This window comes from Cinclus cinclus, chromosome Z, assembly GCF_963662255.1.
Source record: "Cinclus cinclus chromosome Z, bCinCin1.1, whole genome shotgun sequence".
NCBI classification, from domain to species: domain Eukaryota; kingdom Metazoa; phylum Chordata; class Aves; order Passeriformes; family Cinclidae; genus Cinclus; species Cinclus cinclus.
The window spans coordinates 57,895,750-57,916,012 of NC_085084.1; the positions used below are offsets into that span (position 1 = coordinate 57,895,750).

General features: G+C 35.4%; 1 protein-coding gene across 1 annotated transcript in view; it reads left to right on the forward strand.

Moving 5' to 3' along the window:
• Positions 1–20,263, forward strand: part of RFX3 (regulatory factor X3) — a 100,561-nt gene that overhangs the window by 69,920 nt on the left and 10,378 nt on the right. Inside the window, exons 6-12 of the mRNA XM_062512814.1 lie at positions 8,136–8,210; positions 12,282–12,463; positions 13,027–13,146; positions 15,582–15,703; positions 17,620–17,732; positions 18,548–18,663; positions 19,195–19,349. Of these exons, the coding sequence (XP_062368798.1) occupies positions 8,136–8,210; positions 12,282–12,463; positions 13,027–13,146; positions 15,582–15,703; positions 17,620–17,732; positions 18,548–18,663; positions 19,195–19,349 (883 nt within the window). The remainder of the gene's footprint in view (positions 1–8,135; positions 8,211–12,281; positions 12,464–13,026; positions 13,147–15,581; positions 15,704–17,619; positions 17,733–18,547; positions 18,664–19,194; positions 19,350–20,263) is intronic.

Consider the following 20,263-nt stretch of genomic DNA (forward strand, 5'->3'; position numbering starts at 1 on the left):
GAAAGAGTCATCTGTTTGGTTTACTGGCAGCTCTCATTAAATAAGGAAACACTACATTTAGGGGTCTCGCCAAAAAATTGGATTGCCATGTTAATAATGAAATAAATATAAATCATCTTCCATTTTTCCCATATGTAAACACATAAGGATTGTTCCTGTGATGAAAAAGGTGATCTAATCAACATATTTCATAATATCACAAGGTTAAAAAAAATCATACAGTTTCTAGTAATAAATGTGTTGTTATGCTTGTCAGTCAGTGAGATGCTCCCATCTATTAGACTTGTTTCCTAACAAGCTTTATGTCTGATCCTCAGTTTACAGTTGTCATTCAGTAGTCATCACCAGCCATAGGAGCTCTCCACTCAGACTGTTACAGTAATTCATCCTATTTCAGTGCAAATCTAAATCTGCATGAAGATAAAATCAGAATTAATATGGATATAATGTATCACCACAAATTTTTAGTTCTGCTGGTAAAAACAGCATGCAAAAGTTGCTATTAACTTTAAAGGAAGGATGGTACCTGCTGAAAATATGTTGTAATTATTGGAAAGAAAACAACAAATAAGAAGACCCAATGTAAATACCATATCCTGATAATAAAATTCTAGTGGAAATATTATAACTATTTCAGAAAAACTAGCAAATCTTACATAAGGACATAAAGGCTATAATTTGGATTTAAGTTCGAGGTGAGATTTTATTTATTCATTTCCTTCTCGGCACAGGAGCTTTTTCCTCCTCCATTTCTTAACTTCCCTGGTAGTTTTGATGTAGCTAAATCCATTTTAGCATAAAATAAAACATTTCTGATCAAATCAAATATGCACAGACTTTTACGCAAAAAGGATTATTAGATGCTTTTGTCTGACATCATATACAGGCAGGACATTTATTTATTATTCCTGCAACTGAGCAGAGTGATTTCTTGTGAAAAAAAGGTATCAGGTGGATCTTGTGCCTTGATAAATCTTCTGCTTTTGTTTCTGCTTCAGAGCTGTGGAGCATCATGGTTTCTTCCGTTTTTTCCAGAGGTTTCAGTGTAGCAGTGTCACCAAAACAATTTACGTATTTCTCTGTCTTACCTTTGAGTGCCTTACTGCTACAGTGTAAAGTCTTGCATTGAGACTATGTCATCTTCACAAGACAAGAAATGTGGGGAGAAAGGAAGAATGATTGCTGCTAAGGTCAGCCACACCTGTTGTCTGGCTTCATCTGTCTATGCTCCTTGCTTCTCCTCTGGTACAGGCTGGCCTCATTGGCTTTTAGTGTATTTTCTACATAAAAGCCCAGTAACAAATGCAGTGCTTCCAGTTTTGGCAGTTTAATGTTTATTCTGGTATTTGTTTATCAAATACCAACTTGCTGGAAACTCGGTTTATTCCAGTGTAGTATTCCAGTTTCTGATTTTAAAAGATCTTAAAAAACATGATTTTTTTAATCATAAGATGTCAAAAACAGGTATCTTTCAATCCATGGGAAGAATTTGTGTTAATTCTTTTTGAAAATGCATAATAAACTGGATGCCAGGAGTCTTGCCATGATGTTCTCAAAACAGTCTGGTTATCAATGGCATAGATGCATCAACTTTCTAAAGGATTACAGGTTTTCTTTGTTTTTGATTAAATACACTTTTATCCTAATATGGCCACTCTCTCTGTCTAAGGCTGTCATGCCACAAATGTTTTCAAATTTGATTTTAATAGTAATCTTAATTGAATTTTCTTCTTAGTTTCTCTATTTTGGTTCTCCGGTGTAAATAACTGATATGTTTACATGTGTTTTTCAGTGTTAGGTGGAATGTATGTATTTTAAATCTTTATTACAAGATTTTTACATGGGATTTTTTTGTTTTGTTTTCCTAAAGTGGGGAAAATGACCACAGAGAAAAAGCTTTAGAATATGTTTAAAGATGTATATAAGAGACATTAGGTATACAGATAACTGGATGATCTGGAGAAAAGATGGTAAATTAGTCAACTTCTAGCAAAGAAGATAAACATAGAATCATAGATAGTTAGGGGTTGGAAGGGACATTAAAGATCATCTAGTCCAGTGCCCTCTGCCATGGGCAGGGAGGGACACCTCCCTCTAGAGGAGGTTGCTCAAGGCCTTATCCTGCCTGGCCTTGAACACCCTCAGGGATGGGGAAACCACAGCCTCTCGGGACAACCTGTTCCAGTGTCTCACCACCCTCACAGTAAAGAATTTCTTCCTGATACCCAACCTTTGTTTCTCCCCTTTCAGTTTGTACCCATTACTCCTTGTACTGTCACTGCAGTCCCTTTTGAAGAGTCCCTCTCCACCTTCCCTGGCCCTGCTGCCCACACTGCTTTGGATGCAGCCCAGGACACCTTGGGCTGTGAGTGCACATTGCCAGCTGTTGTTGAGTTTTTCCTCAATCATCACCCCCAAATCTTTCTCTGCGGGACTGCTCTCACACTTCTCCACCCAGCCTGTAGCCTGGGATTACCATGAACCTTGCACTTCACTTTATTGCATTTCATGAGATTTGCATTAGCCCACCTCAAGTGTGTTGAGGTGCCCTGGGACTTGGGCAGCGTTACATTTGAAAATTTGGGAAGGAAAAGGTAATCAGATTTAACTCCAAGCAATTTTTGTTTTTCCAGTCTGTGACTGCTAGGTGTGCTTTTTCTCACAGATGACTCTTTTTATAATTGCTAGAGAACATGCTGTATTCATTAGTCAGGATACATGGCTTATGTACTTGCACACTACTGGTGGTGTGCATTTGCAGGAGGTATTTTGACCCGTATCAGTTATGTATATTGAACTTTCACATTTACAATTTAATCGGGAGTTTTTAGGAATTAAAAAAACACTTATATTTCTAAGTTTTTAATGTTTATTAGCATTCTTTTAAGGTCAGCTTTATGTAAAATACTGCACTTAATTTGACTTTTTTTCTTTCTTTTTGCATAATTCCATCTTTTTCATTCCACAAACTTAAATAAATTTCTTCATAGCATTGTTTCAATATTTTGACCAAAAAATTCACAGAATCTGTTTGCATGGGTTGCTATAGCTTTTTCAATTGACAAGAATGCAAATCTTTTAGATTTAAGTCACCCAGCTGTATGGGCTAGTTTGGAGTTCTCCTCTCATGGTCAATACAATTTCGTTTTCAAGGTGGTTTCTTGTGAAGGAGCTTGTCTGCCTAACACAACTTTCTGACACAGGTTTCAGAAAACAGTATGACATCATGAATACTTTGTCCTGAAATAGAACTGAAAGCCACCATAAACCATGTATGCTTGTGGCATCCTGAAAGGGTGTAAGCATCACGTTTTCAAAAGGCCTGTGTCCATTTATCCTGTATTTTTAGATTAGTTCTGCCTTATTTAGGTAGGCACAATTGCCACAAGTACCCAGGACTTAGCTAGCTGTACCACCAAATCAGTCTTTCTTGTATACAATATATGATTAATTAGTAATTCCTTCATAATGGAGCATTGTGATGATTGCTGCTTTAGAATTTCACTTCCTTTAAAGCCTAAAAGGGTGAACCTTTGGAAGTGAATAAAGGGCATTGTGAATGAGATGTGGCTGTGGAAAAAGAGACAGGAGCTATTTTCTTCAGTATGTTGCAACAATATATTGAATACTAAGATGCCACCTGCCTGCCCTGCTGCTGGTGGAGGGTGGTTTGCAAACGCAAACAGATAAAGGAAAAAAAAAGTGTAGGGTACCTGATTATTCACTAAATCTCAGGACTTCAATTTTTGCACACAGTTTTCTTTTTTTTTTTAACTTCCTCAGAGCAGCTTATAATAAACATTTTGTACTAATTGTTAAATTGTTAGTTGATCATGGAAATTGTTAGTTGAATCATATGGAAAATAGCTGTTTCTTTCTTGTTCCAAAGAAGAAGGGAGTTCTTTTGCAAAGTGGGTTTGGGGTAGGTATTTGCTGTGTCTGTGCTATTGACTAATTAGACTATTATGTGTAATTTTTTTATCTAGTAACATGTTAAGACATAACCTAGCAAAAACAGTCAATAACTTCCCAATCAGTAGATCATGTAAGGATTACATTATAGATGCACATACTGGGGTCAAACTGCGGAAATTTTAACCCCAGGAGAATATCCTTATTCCTTAATGATTGTATCAGTGTCAGGCAGTATTTTAGCTGGCAAAGTAAATTAAAGAAATTCAAATCATAGTTTTCTCATCTATAATGGCCTTAATTTAGTGACTTCTTATGTTTGTAACTATAAAAACTACATGTAGTGTAACATTTAACATGGTTTAGTTGGAGTTGCAGTGGGAGTGATAGTGAACATTTCAGTTATCAGAAGTTTGAAATAAATATTTTTAATCTTATTAAGGGAAGAAATGAGGAAATGTGTGGCTGAGCACATATTCAAATAAGTGAAATTCTTCATATTTAACATATCAGATAAATATGTAGAAAGTTGTGCCTGGAATCTCTCACTTCTTATTAAAAATGGGAGAGTATCAGTCTTCCATTTGTATTTATGCAGAATATAATTTTAAATGTTAAAATTACTTTCATCATCCCACAAAATATCATAATAGTATGCACTGTATTACCTGTGTAGTTATTACATGTTTGTTCTTCAGTGCTGTTTGAATAGAGACATACTGTTCAGTTTTCCTAGAGCCAAAAAAAAAGGTCCCTGGCCAGAATTTAGAACTTAAAAGCTTCAAGGAACAGATCCATCACTTAAGGAACTTTTTACTCAGGTAGCTTCTATTTCCTGTATACATTGTACTCTGTTCTGTTTCCTGTACACATGTGCCTCTTGAAAACCCAAAACCTAGGAATAACAGAGCATAAGAAAACAAAATGTTTCAGCTGTGGGAACCTACAGGAATCATTTAGCCCCACTGCTTCACTTCAGGGCCGACTCAAAGGTAAAGCAGGTTGTTAAGGGCTCTGTCCAAATGCCCCTTATGCACTGACAGGCTCAGGGCATCATCAGGCTTGACCACCCTCTCTATGAAGAAATGCTTCCTAATGGCAAGTCTGAACCTCCCCTGGCACAGCTTTGAGCCATTCCCACACATCCTATCGCTGCATCCTAGGGACAAGAGATCAGCACCTCCCTCTCCACTTCCCCTCCTCGGGCAGCTGAAGAGAGCAAGGAGGTTGCCCCTCAGCCTCCTTTACCCCAAACTAGATGAGCCCAAAGCCCTTAGGAGCTCCTCACAGGCCACGGTATCCAGTCCTTCCCCCAGCTGTATTGCCCTTCTCCAGATGCCTTTGAGGACCTTTCCATCGTTCTGAAATGGTGGAGCCCAGAAGGGAGGGGAGCCCTGCCCCATCACTGGACACAAAGGGACAGTCACCTCTTTGCATGGGTTGGGGATGCAGAGTTTGGTGCACCCAGGATGGGGTTTGGGGGTACCCAGGAGAGGGTTTGGTGCACCTGGGATGGGGTTTGCTTCACCCAGGATGGGCTTTGGTGCACCTGGGATGGGGTTCTCTTCACCCAGGATGGGCTTTGGTGCCCTCCTGGCTGCCAGGGCACACTGCTGGCTCCACAGAGCCTGCTGCCAACCAGCACCCCCAGAGCCCTCTCTGCAACCCCAGAGCTGCCCCTCTCCCAGTTTAGACGTGTGTCTGTCATTTCTCTATCCCAGCTGCAGAATATGGCATTTTAACTTGTCATTTTTGTGTCAGTGGTGATTGCCCAGTGTCTCACTGTATCCACATCCTTATCTATGCAAGGGCTCTTGTTCCTCAGGAGAGTCAACAGCACCTCCCATTTTGATAACACCAGCAAACTTACTAATAGTGCATTCAACTTTTGTATCCAGATAATTGATAAAAATATGAACAGAACTGACGCTAAAATTGAGTCCTGCAGGGTACAATAGAGTAAAACAAGAAGCAGCCATAAGTTTTCAGATAGGGCAAGTGAATCACTTAGTGTCTAAAAAATGTGTCTACAAGTCAATCATATTTTATGCTCAAAAATAGTTAAGAAGTAATTTTACAATCTGTATGCAAAGAGGGTTTCTGGCATTGTGGAGACATCTGTCAGATAAGTGTGAAAGATCATTTTATCAAAATATAACCTAAAAATGGTGGACAAAATAATCAGTAGTGAAAACAATTTCTCTTTAAGCTTGTCCTAGTAGAACATGGTGGAGATTCATTTTAAATATAGATGCCATTTCTGAGCTTGATAAACTAATTAGCATGTTTTAGTGCTGGCCAGTGTTGCTTGGCTTATGTGATGCACTAAAAGTGAGCACAGATTCTTTGCCTTCTGTAGCCAAACTGATGAAATCTAGTAAAAGGAACTCCAGCAACAACAATCTCGCAAATGACGAAAAGCCCAACAGTGATCCCCAAAAAGCCATGGAATCTATGTGGCAGTGAGGAGTCTGTGTCATCTGTAATGCCACTTTTCAAGTGAAATTTCTAGAGATTCCAATCTTTTCAACAGATTGGTTCTCTGAATGATAAAGGCCACAAGTTGCAGCAACAAAATGAGAGTAGGACAGTATTGGGAATGAGCAGCAGGTGGTATAACCCCCATGTACAGTACTGCTGTGGGTTAAGCACTGTGGTACATGCAATCTCAATTATTTGATAGTAGTATTTTGTTAGGAAGGGAAATTCTCTTGCTACAATATGTATTAAGCTGATCTTATGATGATCTTTTCTGCTTGTAGTGTTTACCTTGCAACATGCTTCCAAAATTTAATATTTCCTGTGTGATTGAATACTTTGGCCTTGTAGTATTTTCTACTGAAGCAAGTCAATGAGGAAGTCAGATTGTTAAAAGAAAGAACATTATTGCCAAGCAAGAATGTTTTCTTACATAATTATTGTATATATATTTAATAATGTACCTTTTTAAAAAGATTTGCAAAGCCAATACTACACAATTAAAATAAACTACTCCTCACAGTGGATACAGTAAAATACTAGTCAGTTGCCCTGGAAAAAAAAAGGATAAACTAATTTTACAGGTAAATTCAGATATCAACTACAGTAGTTTTTCATTTCTGCTATACAGAGAGTTCATTCAGCCAATATTGATAAATTACATCACTAAAATTATAATTAGTACTGTGGTGTTTGAAGTAGGATAGAGAGGACTGTTAAAACATAAAAAATGTTCACAGAAATAATTACAAATATTTTTTAAAGTTCAAGTGGTGGTTCCATTGCTTTCATTTTGGCCATTTATTGTAGCTAATAATTGTGTGCCTTTCCTTACTGTGCATTCCATTGTCTCTGTCATTTTCATTGTTGGTTTTTGCTCTTCTGGCCCCCCAGATAAATTATACTTAGGATTTTTTCTTTAATGTTGTTACCAAACTGACCAAAATCAAAATATCCATTGTTACTCTAAAGGAAAAGAAAGAAAATGGATGTGAGAGTAACCATACATTTGCATTTGAAAAAAATCTACTTTGCATTTTAGTTTTACTGTGTTTTCTTTTCCTTTTTAAAAGCAAAATTATTGTGAACAAATCTGCTTTTCCAAAGGCTGGATCCTGCAGTCTGTATAACTCCTGACTTTCCATTTACTTTGACAGCTGGGGATCTTCAAAGGGTGCTGGCAGGTGTTAAGGGTTGATGTCCTGTCCCAGTGAAGCTAATGGTGTAAAACCTATTGAATTACTTTGGTTTGGGATTTGATTCTGTGATTTCTGATAGTTAAAGTTTTGTTTCTAATTCAATTCTTATTGCAAGCTCTGCATGTTTCTTCCTGGTCTAGTTGAAGGGAAAACATATGGAGGCCTTTCTGAAAATTGTTCAGGGATTTTTTATTTAATTTTTTTCCTTTAGTGATTATATTTTTGTTCAGTCTGGGTTATTTTTATTTCAATGCAGCTCACCAGTAATTCTACATCTTTGAGCTCATTCTGAGCCGCTTGGAAGGTAAAATGAACTTTGAGACTGTGATCCTGCAGTATACATACAAGCAAAATTACTTTCTTACCTCATTGAGGAGGCTTGTGTTCACTGGGACTCCAGAATAAGGCCTTTAAATAAAATATATGCCCTAGCCAGGAATAAAGCAGGCATTTCTGTTGATCTGTAAGGAATCTGTCAAAACTTCTCTGATCAGGCTTTTTTACTATCCCATCTTGAGTCCTTTTTTTAATGACATCTATTATCAGATTGAAATGGCGATTGAGACACTGCAAAAGTCTGATGGTCTGTCCACTCACAGAAGCTCTCTTCTCAACAGCCATGTAAGTTGTCTCTTCTTCACATACACTCTCTCTTGCTTGTTCTGCATGCTTAGCCTGCCTCTAAATGTTTGTTTTATTTTATTATTACTTTTTGCTCTTAATCTTCCCATCTTAGTTGCTTGTAATCTTCTACTACACCTCCCATGGCTTTATTTTGTCAGATTAAATGTCTTTATGGTATATTGCAGAGTGTTACCTGTTTCCTATGCTCTACACCTGTGTTAGGATGAGTTAAAACATTTGACTGTTTTGTGGGTTACAGTGTAAATGTCAAGCTAAGGTTCAATTAATTCTAAATTAGCTGGCTTTTGGCATTTTAAATAAAATTGTTGACAATGTAAGAACTGTGTACCATGTACTGATTTTGGGGCATGTGAAGAGGAAGAGAAGAAACAAAGAGCACACCTAAATAATATATTTAGGTTATTCCTAGGTGTTTCTTCATTTATTTTGACTAAAGAGTTTATTTTGAAATTACTTATGTAAGAACCCTAAGGATCCTTATGATGACCTGGTAAAAACTGAAAGCAGCGCCTTAATTTAAAGTACACAGAAATGTCATATTCATCTGCCTTTTACTTTGTTCTTACCCTGCAAGTCTTACAGTTAAGAACTTTTCGTAGACAAAGCTAAAAGATATTTGTGCAAAAACGTGATCTCCAAATATAGCAATAAGTTCATTATATATAACATTAAATAAAGGAAAAAGACCAAGTTAATCTTAAACATACTATATAAATAATATTCATTTGTAAGTTGTTAGTCTTTCTGAATTATTTTTTCTGTTGGTACTTGCAGTTTAGAATTTTGTATTTTTGCCATGTTGATTGATTTGTATTCATATTACTTTTTTTTCCTTCTCAGCTTTACTTATATAAATTCAAATACCCTTATTGCTTTACAGAAGAAACTGAAATTCAGTTTGCAGTCTAAATGTAGAATATGATGGTAGAAACTGTCCTTTGGAAATCAAATTTAAAATGTATGCTTTGAAGGTTTGGGTTTGGATTTTGGATTTTTTTTTCCTGTAGTGGTCTGGTTTTGTTGAAGCTAAAATTAAGAATGTTTTGTGGAGAAATTAGGCAAACTTTCTTTTTTCTTAAACCTAAAATTGGAAGAAGAAACCTTTATTGTAAGAAGTTCCAGGAAATTATATACACAAGGACATTTAGGTTCCACTTTGTGTGCTTACAAAAATAATTACTTTGAAGATAAGACAGTATCAAAGTTATTAATATTTCAATAATAATCTATATTATTAGACTGATAATATGAAAATCATTGTTTAAATGTCACTTTTAGCAGACCAGAACTTTTTTGGCAATGTTTTAAAACTCTCTGGAAACACTTAAAACACGAGAACTACTTAAGTTTCTGCTTCAACCTGATAGGAAGTCCATAGTCTTTGTATAAAGCCAAGAAAGATTACAAGATAAGCTGCAGTGGCTCAGTAAACTGTTTCACTCATTCTCAGTTGTAGGCACTATTCACGGTGTCTTCCTAATAACAAGATTTGCACAGAAGATCACAGTCTTTCCAGCTGTGAAGACTTATCATGGTATTTTTTGACTGAACTTTGTGAAAAATACTGTGATAGGGATATATCTTTGACTCTGTGGGGAAAGAAAAATTTAAAACAACCCTTGTACATATTTTAGTGGCAATAAGTCTTTCCTGGTTTTGGTAATTTTGAAAGAAATTTAGAATCTAGATCAAGCCTACAGGATGTTTTTATCTGTTTTTAAAGCAATGCTTATTGCATTTAAATTCAAGGACAGTGTAAAGGAAGTGCAAGTGTAGATGTACACTTTGTCTATTTAAACTTTCCTTGAACTTGCCTACTAATGGTTTGGTTTGGCATTTATTAAAATAATTGGTTTAAGAGATTTTAAAATAGAATTCTAAATTGTGATTTTAATTAACTTGTACATTTTGCAGATGATAAATCAATTTTTGGAAATATTTTAGTTTGGGATTTAAATTTTCACCCTTTAATACCTCAATGAGGTTTTTTGTAGGATTTTTTTTCTTGAATACATGAGTTCTCATTTTAAGGAGTTTGTCCTTAAAATTTCTCCTCTTTTGTTTTGTTTTGTTTCTTGATGTATTTCTGGATGGCATCAAATTATTCAGCTAATTGATGGTTGAGTGTTTTATAAACATTGCAGCTTAATTGAAGTCATACTCAATTGAACAGGTCCAGCTCTGTAAATATTTCCTACCTTTCTCCATTATACCAATACATTATGGTCAGTACTACAAAGCCAGGACTCAAACCTGAACAGTTTTAAAATTGTATTTCAGCTTGGTAGAAAAATGTTTGGGTTTTTTTTTTTTTAAAGTTGTTTAAAATAATGTTTGGATTCAATTTTCTCTTAAAATCATGAGTTAACTGCACTTTTTCTTCCAGACTATGTTCTATCAAGTAAGGATTTCAAGCCCTTGCTACCAAGTAACTCATTCCAAGAGCAAAGATTCTTATACTGAGCTTAACTTTTGATTTGGGTTTTTTGTGTGTTGAATAATGCAAGTTATGTTTGAAATAACATCTGTTAGAAATTCATATAATTAATGAAGTGCACTCAGAGTGATTAATAATAGATTATAAACCATCTGGAGGAAAATATCTTTAATGCTACATACAGAACTTAATTACAAAATAATTATTTTTTGTTTGTCAGTCTTTAGGGATTGACAGAGTTTTTCCCCTTGGGGAAGGCAGAAGTAGTTCACGTTCTGTATCGTTCTGATTCAATTCTAGATGTAAAAATATATGACATATGTTACATAAATGTATTAATAAAAATTGAGATGTAATAACTGATTTTTAATGTGGATAGATTGCAACCATTGAAAGTTATAATTACCTTTGTTTGTATGCCAAGACAGGCCTATGTCAGATCACTAGTGAATTAAGTTAAATACTTTCACACAAAACACAGATGTTTACAATTATACCTTTTCTTCAGCTTTATTTCAAAATGACAGGTGCTCAGTTTGGAAGCACTTCTGAATGTTAGTACATAGAAAACAATGATGTGGTAAGATGATTAACTGTAATTCTTCATTTTCTTATTTGAAGTGCAAAATTTTCCTGCAAGCCAAGCTAAAAATTTTATGTTTTAGAAGCATTTGCATCTTATTTCTGTATTTTTCTAGAGCTTAGAAAATTCTAGGCATCCATGACAAGTACTTGGAAAAATAAAGAAAATGCTGACTCACCAAAAAGTAAAACAATTAAATTTAGTATATTCTCAGACTGTGTTGGTTTTGATATATTTTGTGATTTTCCTTTAATATTAAATCTAGGAGTATTAAATTTTTCTTTTAACTTTTTTTGGATATCAACAACAGCTAGAGGTATTTAATGAGTGTGCTGTACTTAGAACATGCAGTGATGTTACATAAAGTCTCTTCTTGCATGTTTTTAATTATCTACCACAATTACATGAAAAGATCACTGTATTTCCAAGAAACTCATTCCGTGCTGTTTGGAAGTCAAAGGCAAGCAGGCTACAGCTGATAGGGTTTGTATCCCTAATTATTCATAGATGTGCCAGTTATTTGCAATGTTACCTAAGTAGGTCTTTGACTTTTATGCAGTAGCTTTTTTCTTACGTTTATCTTCATGTTTTTTAATAACAGACAAAGATAAATAGTATCATATTTCAGGTTTACAAGTACATTAACTACCTATGGTGTCCAAGGAGTTTGTTTTCTGCAATTTATGTGTATTACATTAATAATTAATTTGTTTCTTTGTACTATTTGTCTCCAAAGCATAGATACCTTTATCATATACTGATGTGTGGTATTGAATTAAAAATATTTTAAGAAAAGGACACTTTCCTGAGGTCTCAAGTACAATGAGTTCTGCTATTTACTGGTAATTCTGAAGATATTAAAGCATTATTGTTGAACTAACATTTAAAGACACTCTGAGGAAGGAAGTAATTTTTGGTAGGACTGAAGGGTGGTTCTAACTGTCAGAAGTTAATGCTGTATGGCTACATTATTTTTAATAAAGTATATAATAGGGTTGTGTTTTTTTCTGTTTTACATGTGATATAGCTTCAATGGCTTTTAGACAACTATGAAACTGCAGAAGGAGTGAGCCTTCCAAGAAGTACCCTTTACAACCATTACTTACGACACTGTCAGGAGCACAAGTTGGATCCAGTCAATGCTGCCTCCTTTGGAAAACTCATACGGTCAATCTTCATGGGACTACGGACCAGAAGACTTGGAACTAGGTTTGTGCAATTGAAATAATGAATCATAATAAAAAAATAAAGGTAATAATTATGAATAAGAAACCTGTCTTCTGGACAAAAGAATACGTAGGACCTGCATTAAAATACTAGTGTTTTTCCGTCAGTTCTGTTTCTTCATGTTGAACAGTTTTATGTTTTTTTTAAGATGCTATTATAGTTTTATTTCTTCTGCTTTTGACAGTTTATGTGTTTATATTTTGGAAACTACACTTCACATTTTTTTCATTACAAATAAAACATAACTTGCCTTCTGGAAATCACTAGGAATACTGCTTGCCCATTACTAGATAAGTTGTATTTATTTGCATTTTATTTTTCTTACTCAAGTGGAATGCAAGTTAATATGCTGATAATATTTGTTTAAGAGAGTGAATTAATTTCTCAAAGGTAGTAAAATGACACTCACGTAAAACAGGTGTGACAGGAGAGCCAGATCTGATTTGTGTGTCTTATTTTCTAGTCGATGTAAATTGTAAAGTAAATGTAATGTAAATATGTAAAACTGGTATTACTGCTTTTTTAATTCTGGCTCTTTTATAAAGGGGGAACTCCAAATATCATTACTATGGGATTCGTGTCAAGCCAGACTCTCCTCTTAATAGACTACAAGAGGACATGCAATATATGGCCATGAGACAACAGCCCATGCAGCAGAAACAGAGGTAAAGTGTGAAACACAACTAATCACTACTATTTGTAGTTCATCAGGTGTTACTTTTTCTTATATGGACAAGTTGGAATTCCTGTTCAGCTTTTCTGCTGTGAAAGTAAAAGTGTGCTGGATACCCAGTGGATGTCAATGATTCCAGGCACCAGTCAACATGAAAGAATATTTACCTAGAAATTTTCATAAATTTACAGAAAATAAATAATAATAAAATTACCTATAATATGAATGGATTCTTCTTCAGTATATTGAATTCTTGTCCCACAAGCTGAATAAAAGAAGTAAGAGCTTTCATTTCAAACATTCCTACTTTTTTCATTGCTCTATCATTTTATGCTCACACTTCTTAACAGAGAACTAGTAATATTACTATTAAGTTGCTTGGTAGTTATTTCATCTCCCTTGTGAAGAATTAATGTGACCACAATGGTTTGCCTCCAAGTGCAATGTAAGTATGTTCCCTTAGAATCTGTTGTTCCCGAGGAACCTGTGAAAGCTCAGAAGTAGTTGAAAGCAGTCTACAGGACTGTACTGGTGGTGAAAGAATGTGTGAATATGAATGTTAAAAACTACTTTAAACAGAAAATTTTATGGGAAATAATGGAAATTAGCAAATTTCTTTGAAATTAATTTTGATTTGACTGGTGTCACTAGCCACCCTTATTACCCTAAAATAAAATATTTTAGGGGAATATTTTGTGTTCTTGTACACAACTGAGATACGGAGAACACAACTTCAAACTTTAACTTCAGACACAAAGATCACTTTGGTCTGAAATGGTTTCACTGTCATTTCCAGACAGTACAGATTAGTTGCAACACTAATGGAGGCTCATGGTAAGATACATGTTTTTAACTATCTTTTGTTGAGCACAATACAGGGGCATGAGATGTCTCATAGTAACATCACATAGAAAATGCTTGTTACAAACACAATGGCAGGATTATATATTGAGGAATGATGATAGATATTTACAAAATCTCACAGCAAGCTTATTTTACACCCTCAATCTCATTCACTTAGACATTTCATTCACTTGTATTCAAAATCACATATGTGCACCAAAACATATGCCAAAAAGGTCTAACTAGAATTATTTCTGGAAAAATTATGCCAGTCAGCTAAACATTGTCACATCTCTTTTCTTTGTGATTCACTATGAAAAAGTGATCTTGGAATTTCATTATATAGCTGTTAGGACTGGATATTTCTTATTGTATTATTTGCTTGATTATTTTATTTAACACCACCATATGTCTTGAACAGTTCCCTTATTTTTCCTTACCTAAGTATATGTTTGGCTTAATTTTCTTAACTTATGTGATATTCCTTGATTATGTCTGAACAAAATCACACATATGGTATTGTGTGCTCTTAGTGCATACTTTTGTGTCCCATGTTTTGCACTTACACACATGCACCTACACCAACATGTGCCCAGTTCAGGCTCAATTTACACCAACCCTAAGGTCTCCTGTAAGAATCTGTAAAGGTGTTGATGAGGGGTGGGAACTGCAAGGTACCATTGTGCAGAATAGGTAGCTGTTACATGGAAAATACTGTGTCATAGGAGGCTTTGGATTTAACATCAGTGTTTCACATATGACATGTGTATATACTTATATATATACATATAACAATATATATAACAATGTAACATATATACATAACAATATGTATAACATCATTATCCAAGTGTATTTAAAAATTCTAGCAGGACTTGCTAAGAGAGAACTAAAAGAATGAATATTGTAATTTCATTATTATGGTAATATTGCTCTTTTGTCAGCTTATTAGTATTTCTAGTAGTCCTTTTTTTCTTTTAAATTAGTGGTAAATTGCAGTCAATATATTTTTTCTGGGTGGTTATGCCAGTTCTACCATTTCTATTAGACACATCTAATTGAATAAACATTTCTCTTCAGCAAAGCTGTAGACTGAATGTAAGCCATACATAATTTTTCTTCATTCCTTTTCTTTTTTTGGGAACCATGCACCTTTTGTATTTGCATAACTTCAGTATCTCAGTGCTCATGTTGAAGTCTTCATTATCCTCAGACAGTAATACTGTTTCTTCTTAAAATGAATGAAACATTGCATTGGTATTGCAAAATTATGTCAGGCTGTGTGGAAAGGGAAGGATTTGATCCTTTTTGGTATTCTTTTGCTGGTCTTACAATATGTTGTTACTAAGCTAAATTCTACCAGTAATTGGAGTACCACCTTCGTGAATTCTGTAATGCACTGTTGACACTCGAGCTTCCCTTAGTGGTTTTTTTTTTTCTGTTATTTACCAAGTAAGTAAGAATCTCTAAATTATTTTGTCACTTGTCCTGAAAATTTTATTTTGAGTTGGAAAAATCAAACTGTATGTTCCATTTATGAAGAAGTAAACAGAAAGGATAATTTTGTACTTGATATTTTTGCAGGTATAAGCCTATGCAGAAAGTGGATGGAGTTGCAGATGGCTTCACAGGAAGTAGTCAACAGACAGGCACATCTGTTGAACAAACTGTAATTGCCCAAAGTCAACATCATCAGCAGTTTCTAGGTATGAAAGCAAGTTTTATACTGCTATATAAATGAGACGAAATTTATTGTCACAGTGAATGTCCAGCCAGACAAGTAAAATAGTTGCTTCTGAAGTTATCATGCCCTCTCTAAAGTCCTTACTCTTAACAGAACAGAAAGGCACTTAAATTACTGTCCTAGTTTGAAAGACAGGTGTTTGTTAAGAAAGGCAGAAGCCTCCCTTTGAACTGAGGAATGTGATCTTTCCTTCCTACAAATTATTATAATTTTGGAATTAAGGGAGCTCTCAGGCAAAGATATGGGGGTAGGAATAACAGTTCTTTACTAGTATATCTAACAAGACAAACAAGAACAACAACAGCTATGAAATTACCCACAAACAGAACAGTAACTCAGTCCCAGTGTTTTTTGGCTGCAGGCACCTTTTCCCTGAGCTGCAGTTCCCGGTGCTGGGGGCGGGCGGGTCCCGCAGAGCTGCAGGAGGGCTGGGGGTGATGGCAGCGCTGTCCCAGGGGGAGAGAGAGATGGGGAGAGAGCCCTCCACTCACGGTGTGGGTCCTGGTGCTCAGCAGAGTGCTGGATGGTGGCAGGTTACAGCAAGAAGGCAGCAGGGCAGGGTCTGACAGCAGTGAGGATGGCTCCTGGCGCTGGGATGGAAGGGATGGAGCTGAGGCAGCGATCGTCCTTCTCGTCTGAACTCCGCGGGGGAAATGGGCCAAGCCAGAGCCTTCTGTCTGCTCTTCTGGATGTTTGGATATTGAGGGGTTTCCCTCTTCTCTCCGCTCCCCCTTGCCACCAGGGCCCAGTCAACAGGTATCTTAGCATGGCAATGGGGAAAATTCCACAGAGGGAAAAGGGAAAGAACCAACCCCCAACAATTACACGTGAACTTTATATAATATTTAATATGCATCATGTAAGTGTAAAAGGAAAAATAGGGTGAGATTTACTCCATATTACATAAATTAAGTTGCTCTGCATAATTATAATAAATGTGCATATTGAAATTCCTGCTATGAATGTTGTTTCCTTCATGTGCATTACAGTGCATTTTATTTCATGAAAGTTGGGGTAGAAGAATGGCACTGCACTACTATGCAGGTTAGCCACCCCTGGCTGTTTTGAAAGGGTGTTCTAGTTTTGTAAGGGGAAAGAGACAAATAGTTTTAACTGAAACCCTAAAGGTCATGTTTAAAAATACCCAAATTATGTATTTGTTGATTCAGTTAAGCATGTATTCCAGTCACAGAAACAAATCATAATTTAGTTGTTTATGTACAAAGGGTCCTTGGCTGTGCTGATAGAGTATGCTGTTAGTGTAGGGTTATTTGATTGGGATTTTCAACCACCAAATCCTTTGGCCTGATTTTGCTTTTACTAAAACCACTTGGAGCATAAGGGTAGCATTAAAATGTTTTGAATCTTCTTTTCCAGATACCTTTCAGTCCAGTATTTTTTTATTACCAGCTTGTCTCTTGGAAACATTTGTGGCAAATAGTAAAAACACACATTAGCTCTACTTGGAGTCTAGTAAATGTCAAGTAGAAATGTATACTGAGTTTGTTAAGCCACATCACACCTGGCTTCATAGAAACTCTTCAGCTAAACAACAAAAAATTTATTCAAGGATTAGTTTCTCCTGCACTGACTCTACATATTTTCTTGCACCCTGTAATATTCTGAAAAAGCATGTGTTGGCTTCTCTATATAGGTATACTCTGTACATGATAGCATTTTAATCTATTCAAGTATAATTTTATATTTCTTCTTTAATGAAAAATATTAAAGTATTTAGTATTTTGGCATACAACAGATATTAAATACTTTCCTTTTAGTATATTATGCCCTTTTGAAATTATTTTTTTTTAATAATCCTTATATTTTTTTAACCACGCTGCAACTGGCATCTCTTTCATTATGTTGTCATGACAACAGATGCATCTCGAGTACTGCCAGAGTTTGGAGAAGTTGAAATATCTTCTCTGCCAGATGGTACTACATTTGAGGACATCAAATCTCTACAGAGCCTTTATCGAGAGCACTGTGAGGTATTTCCTATAAACCATTTATTTTTGAAAGTTCATGACTTTTACTGAAGGCCAGTAGAGGAGAATAGTGCCAAATATTTTGCAGCCATGATAGTGGCATGTGACTTTCCCCACGATATTTTACTTATCTCATTGAAAAGGCTAGCAAAAAGGGTTTTCTGGAGGATTCCCTTTAACAGGGGAAAGAGTAATATGTAACAGATATGGAGAAAGAATACATGTATGTTTTTCAGACATAGACTGTTAGACTTTAGATTGTTTTTCAGAATGTTAGACTTTAGATTGTGCAAACAGATATTTGGTTTCATTAACAGGAAACGTAAATCAGGTTAGATTATAATTTTATTTTCTTTTACCTTAAAAGCAGTAGCTTTTTTTTTCATATCAGAGAAACATTGAGACATTTAAGCCACAATTGATACTGAACAATATGTCTTTTGAAAATAATTCTTCAAGGTGCTTCCAACTTATGAGGCATTGTGAAGAGGAGTAACATGTCAGGTTTACTTTTTTATTTGCAGTAGCAGTAAATATTTTCTGTGCTTAAATTCCTCTGATATGTTTGCATAGCCCATACTGGTTCCTGGAGGTTTCCATGAAAGCCTTAGGCAAGTCTCTACACACAACAGTGTATAGTGCTGGACAGTTATGGATATCAAAAGTGTTAAATCAGATACCATTTATAACTTGAGAAATGTACCGTTTGCCTTGGTTCTACTATGTGATGAAGGAAAAGACCTGTAGATCTAGTTGGAGTTGGGAGTGGAGGGATTCTGGTTAAAAGAGAAGATGATCTCGTGTTTTATTTTCTTCAGGCAATACTGGATGTGGTTGTTAATCTTCAATTCAGCCTGATAGAAAAATTGTGGCAAACTTTCTGGCGCTATTCTCCTTCTGCTCCACCTGATGGCACTCCTGTTAATGAACCAAGGTCCGTAAATGTTTCTCTTTGTTTAATGTGTCTCTTGATATTATTATATTATTATTATTTTCCAAATTATATTTATGTTTTCTGGCAGTTTTGTATAGCCTGGATGTATTCCAGAGGGCAGTCTTGAAGCAGTTGTGTCATCCATGGGAGTACGTTGCATGGACAACTACAGTGAAGGTGTCTCTTCCCAATATTTGATCCACTTCTTTTAAGCCAAAAGGATCATTCAGACATCTGCACTATTTATGAATTGTAGGAGAATTTTGGAGACATTTCTTAAATCCATGAGACAATGTGTAAATAAGTTATATTGGGTGCAGCTGAGACATCTATAATGCTTGTATAAAAAAAGTACATTTTAACAACACGGTTTTTACCAGTTGTCAATCATGGAATCATGGAAACTTTAGGTCAGAAAAGTCAAATTCAACTGTTAACCTAGCACTGCCATGTTAGCTGCTAAACCATGCACATAGGTGCCATGAATGTATTGTCATTTATTAATTTGATACATTTTTTTTTTAACACCAGCAATCTGAGTGAAATAGAAAGTCGACTTCCTAAAGCAAAGCTGATTACTCTGTGCAAGAATGAGTCTATTCTGAAATGGATGTGTAACTGTGACCATGTGATGTACCAGGCTTTGGTGGAGATTCTCATTCCTGATGTCCTTAGACCTATTCCTAGTAAGTTCAACACCTGAAACATTTTGTGTGTAAGGATTTTTCTGCAAGCATGTATATGGTGGAGGTATGCTTGTGCCTCACAGGGCAGCTTAAGAAAAATGTTTGAAAGTTACAAAATACTGTGTAGAGTTTTTCCATTTTTTTGTATAAGTAATTGTGCTGGGAATTCAGGAATTGAACTTTCAGAATTCAAGGCATTCTGAAAGTTGGTAGATCCAGTTTTTAGTATAAAATTTCATATTAAATGTACTTCTTTGTATCTGTTACATCATCAGGTAAAAACGTTTTCCTTTTACCCTGGCTCCAGGATGCCTGGTAGAAAGAAGTCCTGTGGCTCTGTGGCAGTATGCACTATTGTCAGTCAGTCCTTCCACTAAATTCAGTAATTTTCAGTTCAAACATAACATATTAATTCTTGATTAGTCAGGAAGAGAACTTTGTTCTATGTGATTCCATGTTTGGAGAGGTGGTCCTTTGTCCCTGACTGCTGAAATAAATTCTAGTAACTGTTAAGTCAATGAGACACTCCTAATCCAATTTATTACTCCAATCTACTGTTTCCCTGTCATACATCCTGCATGACATAGTGATTGTACAGCCATACCACCATTACCAGGAATAGAGCATTCTTTTCAAATTTAATTTTACTAGAATCTGTCATTGCTCTAGCAGTGTATTTTTATGGTTATCTTTGGTAGAAAACAAATTTATGTGAAGAAAGTTGAGCTCCTTCATTAAGTACTTGTCTCACATATACTGTCCTAAATATTATGAAGAAATCATTTTAGCAACCCTCTAAACACCTCATGATTCCTATGTATTATCTTCTTCCAATGAAAAAACAGTACTTACTATAAAAATTTGGATTATTTTTTTTAAAACTAGGGCCATAAGTAGTTTTACAGGTGACAAAG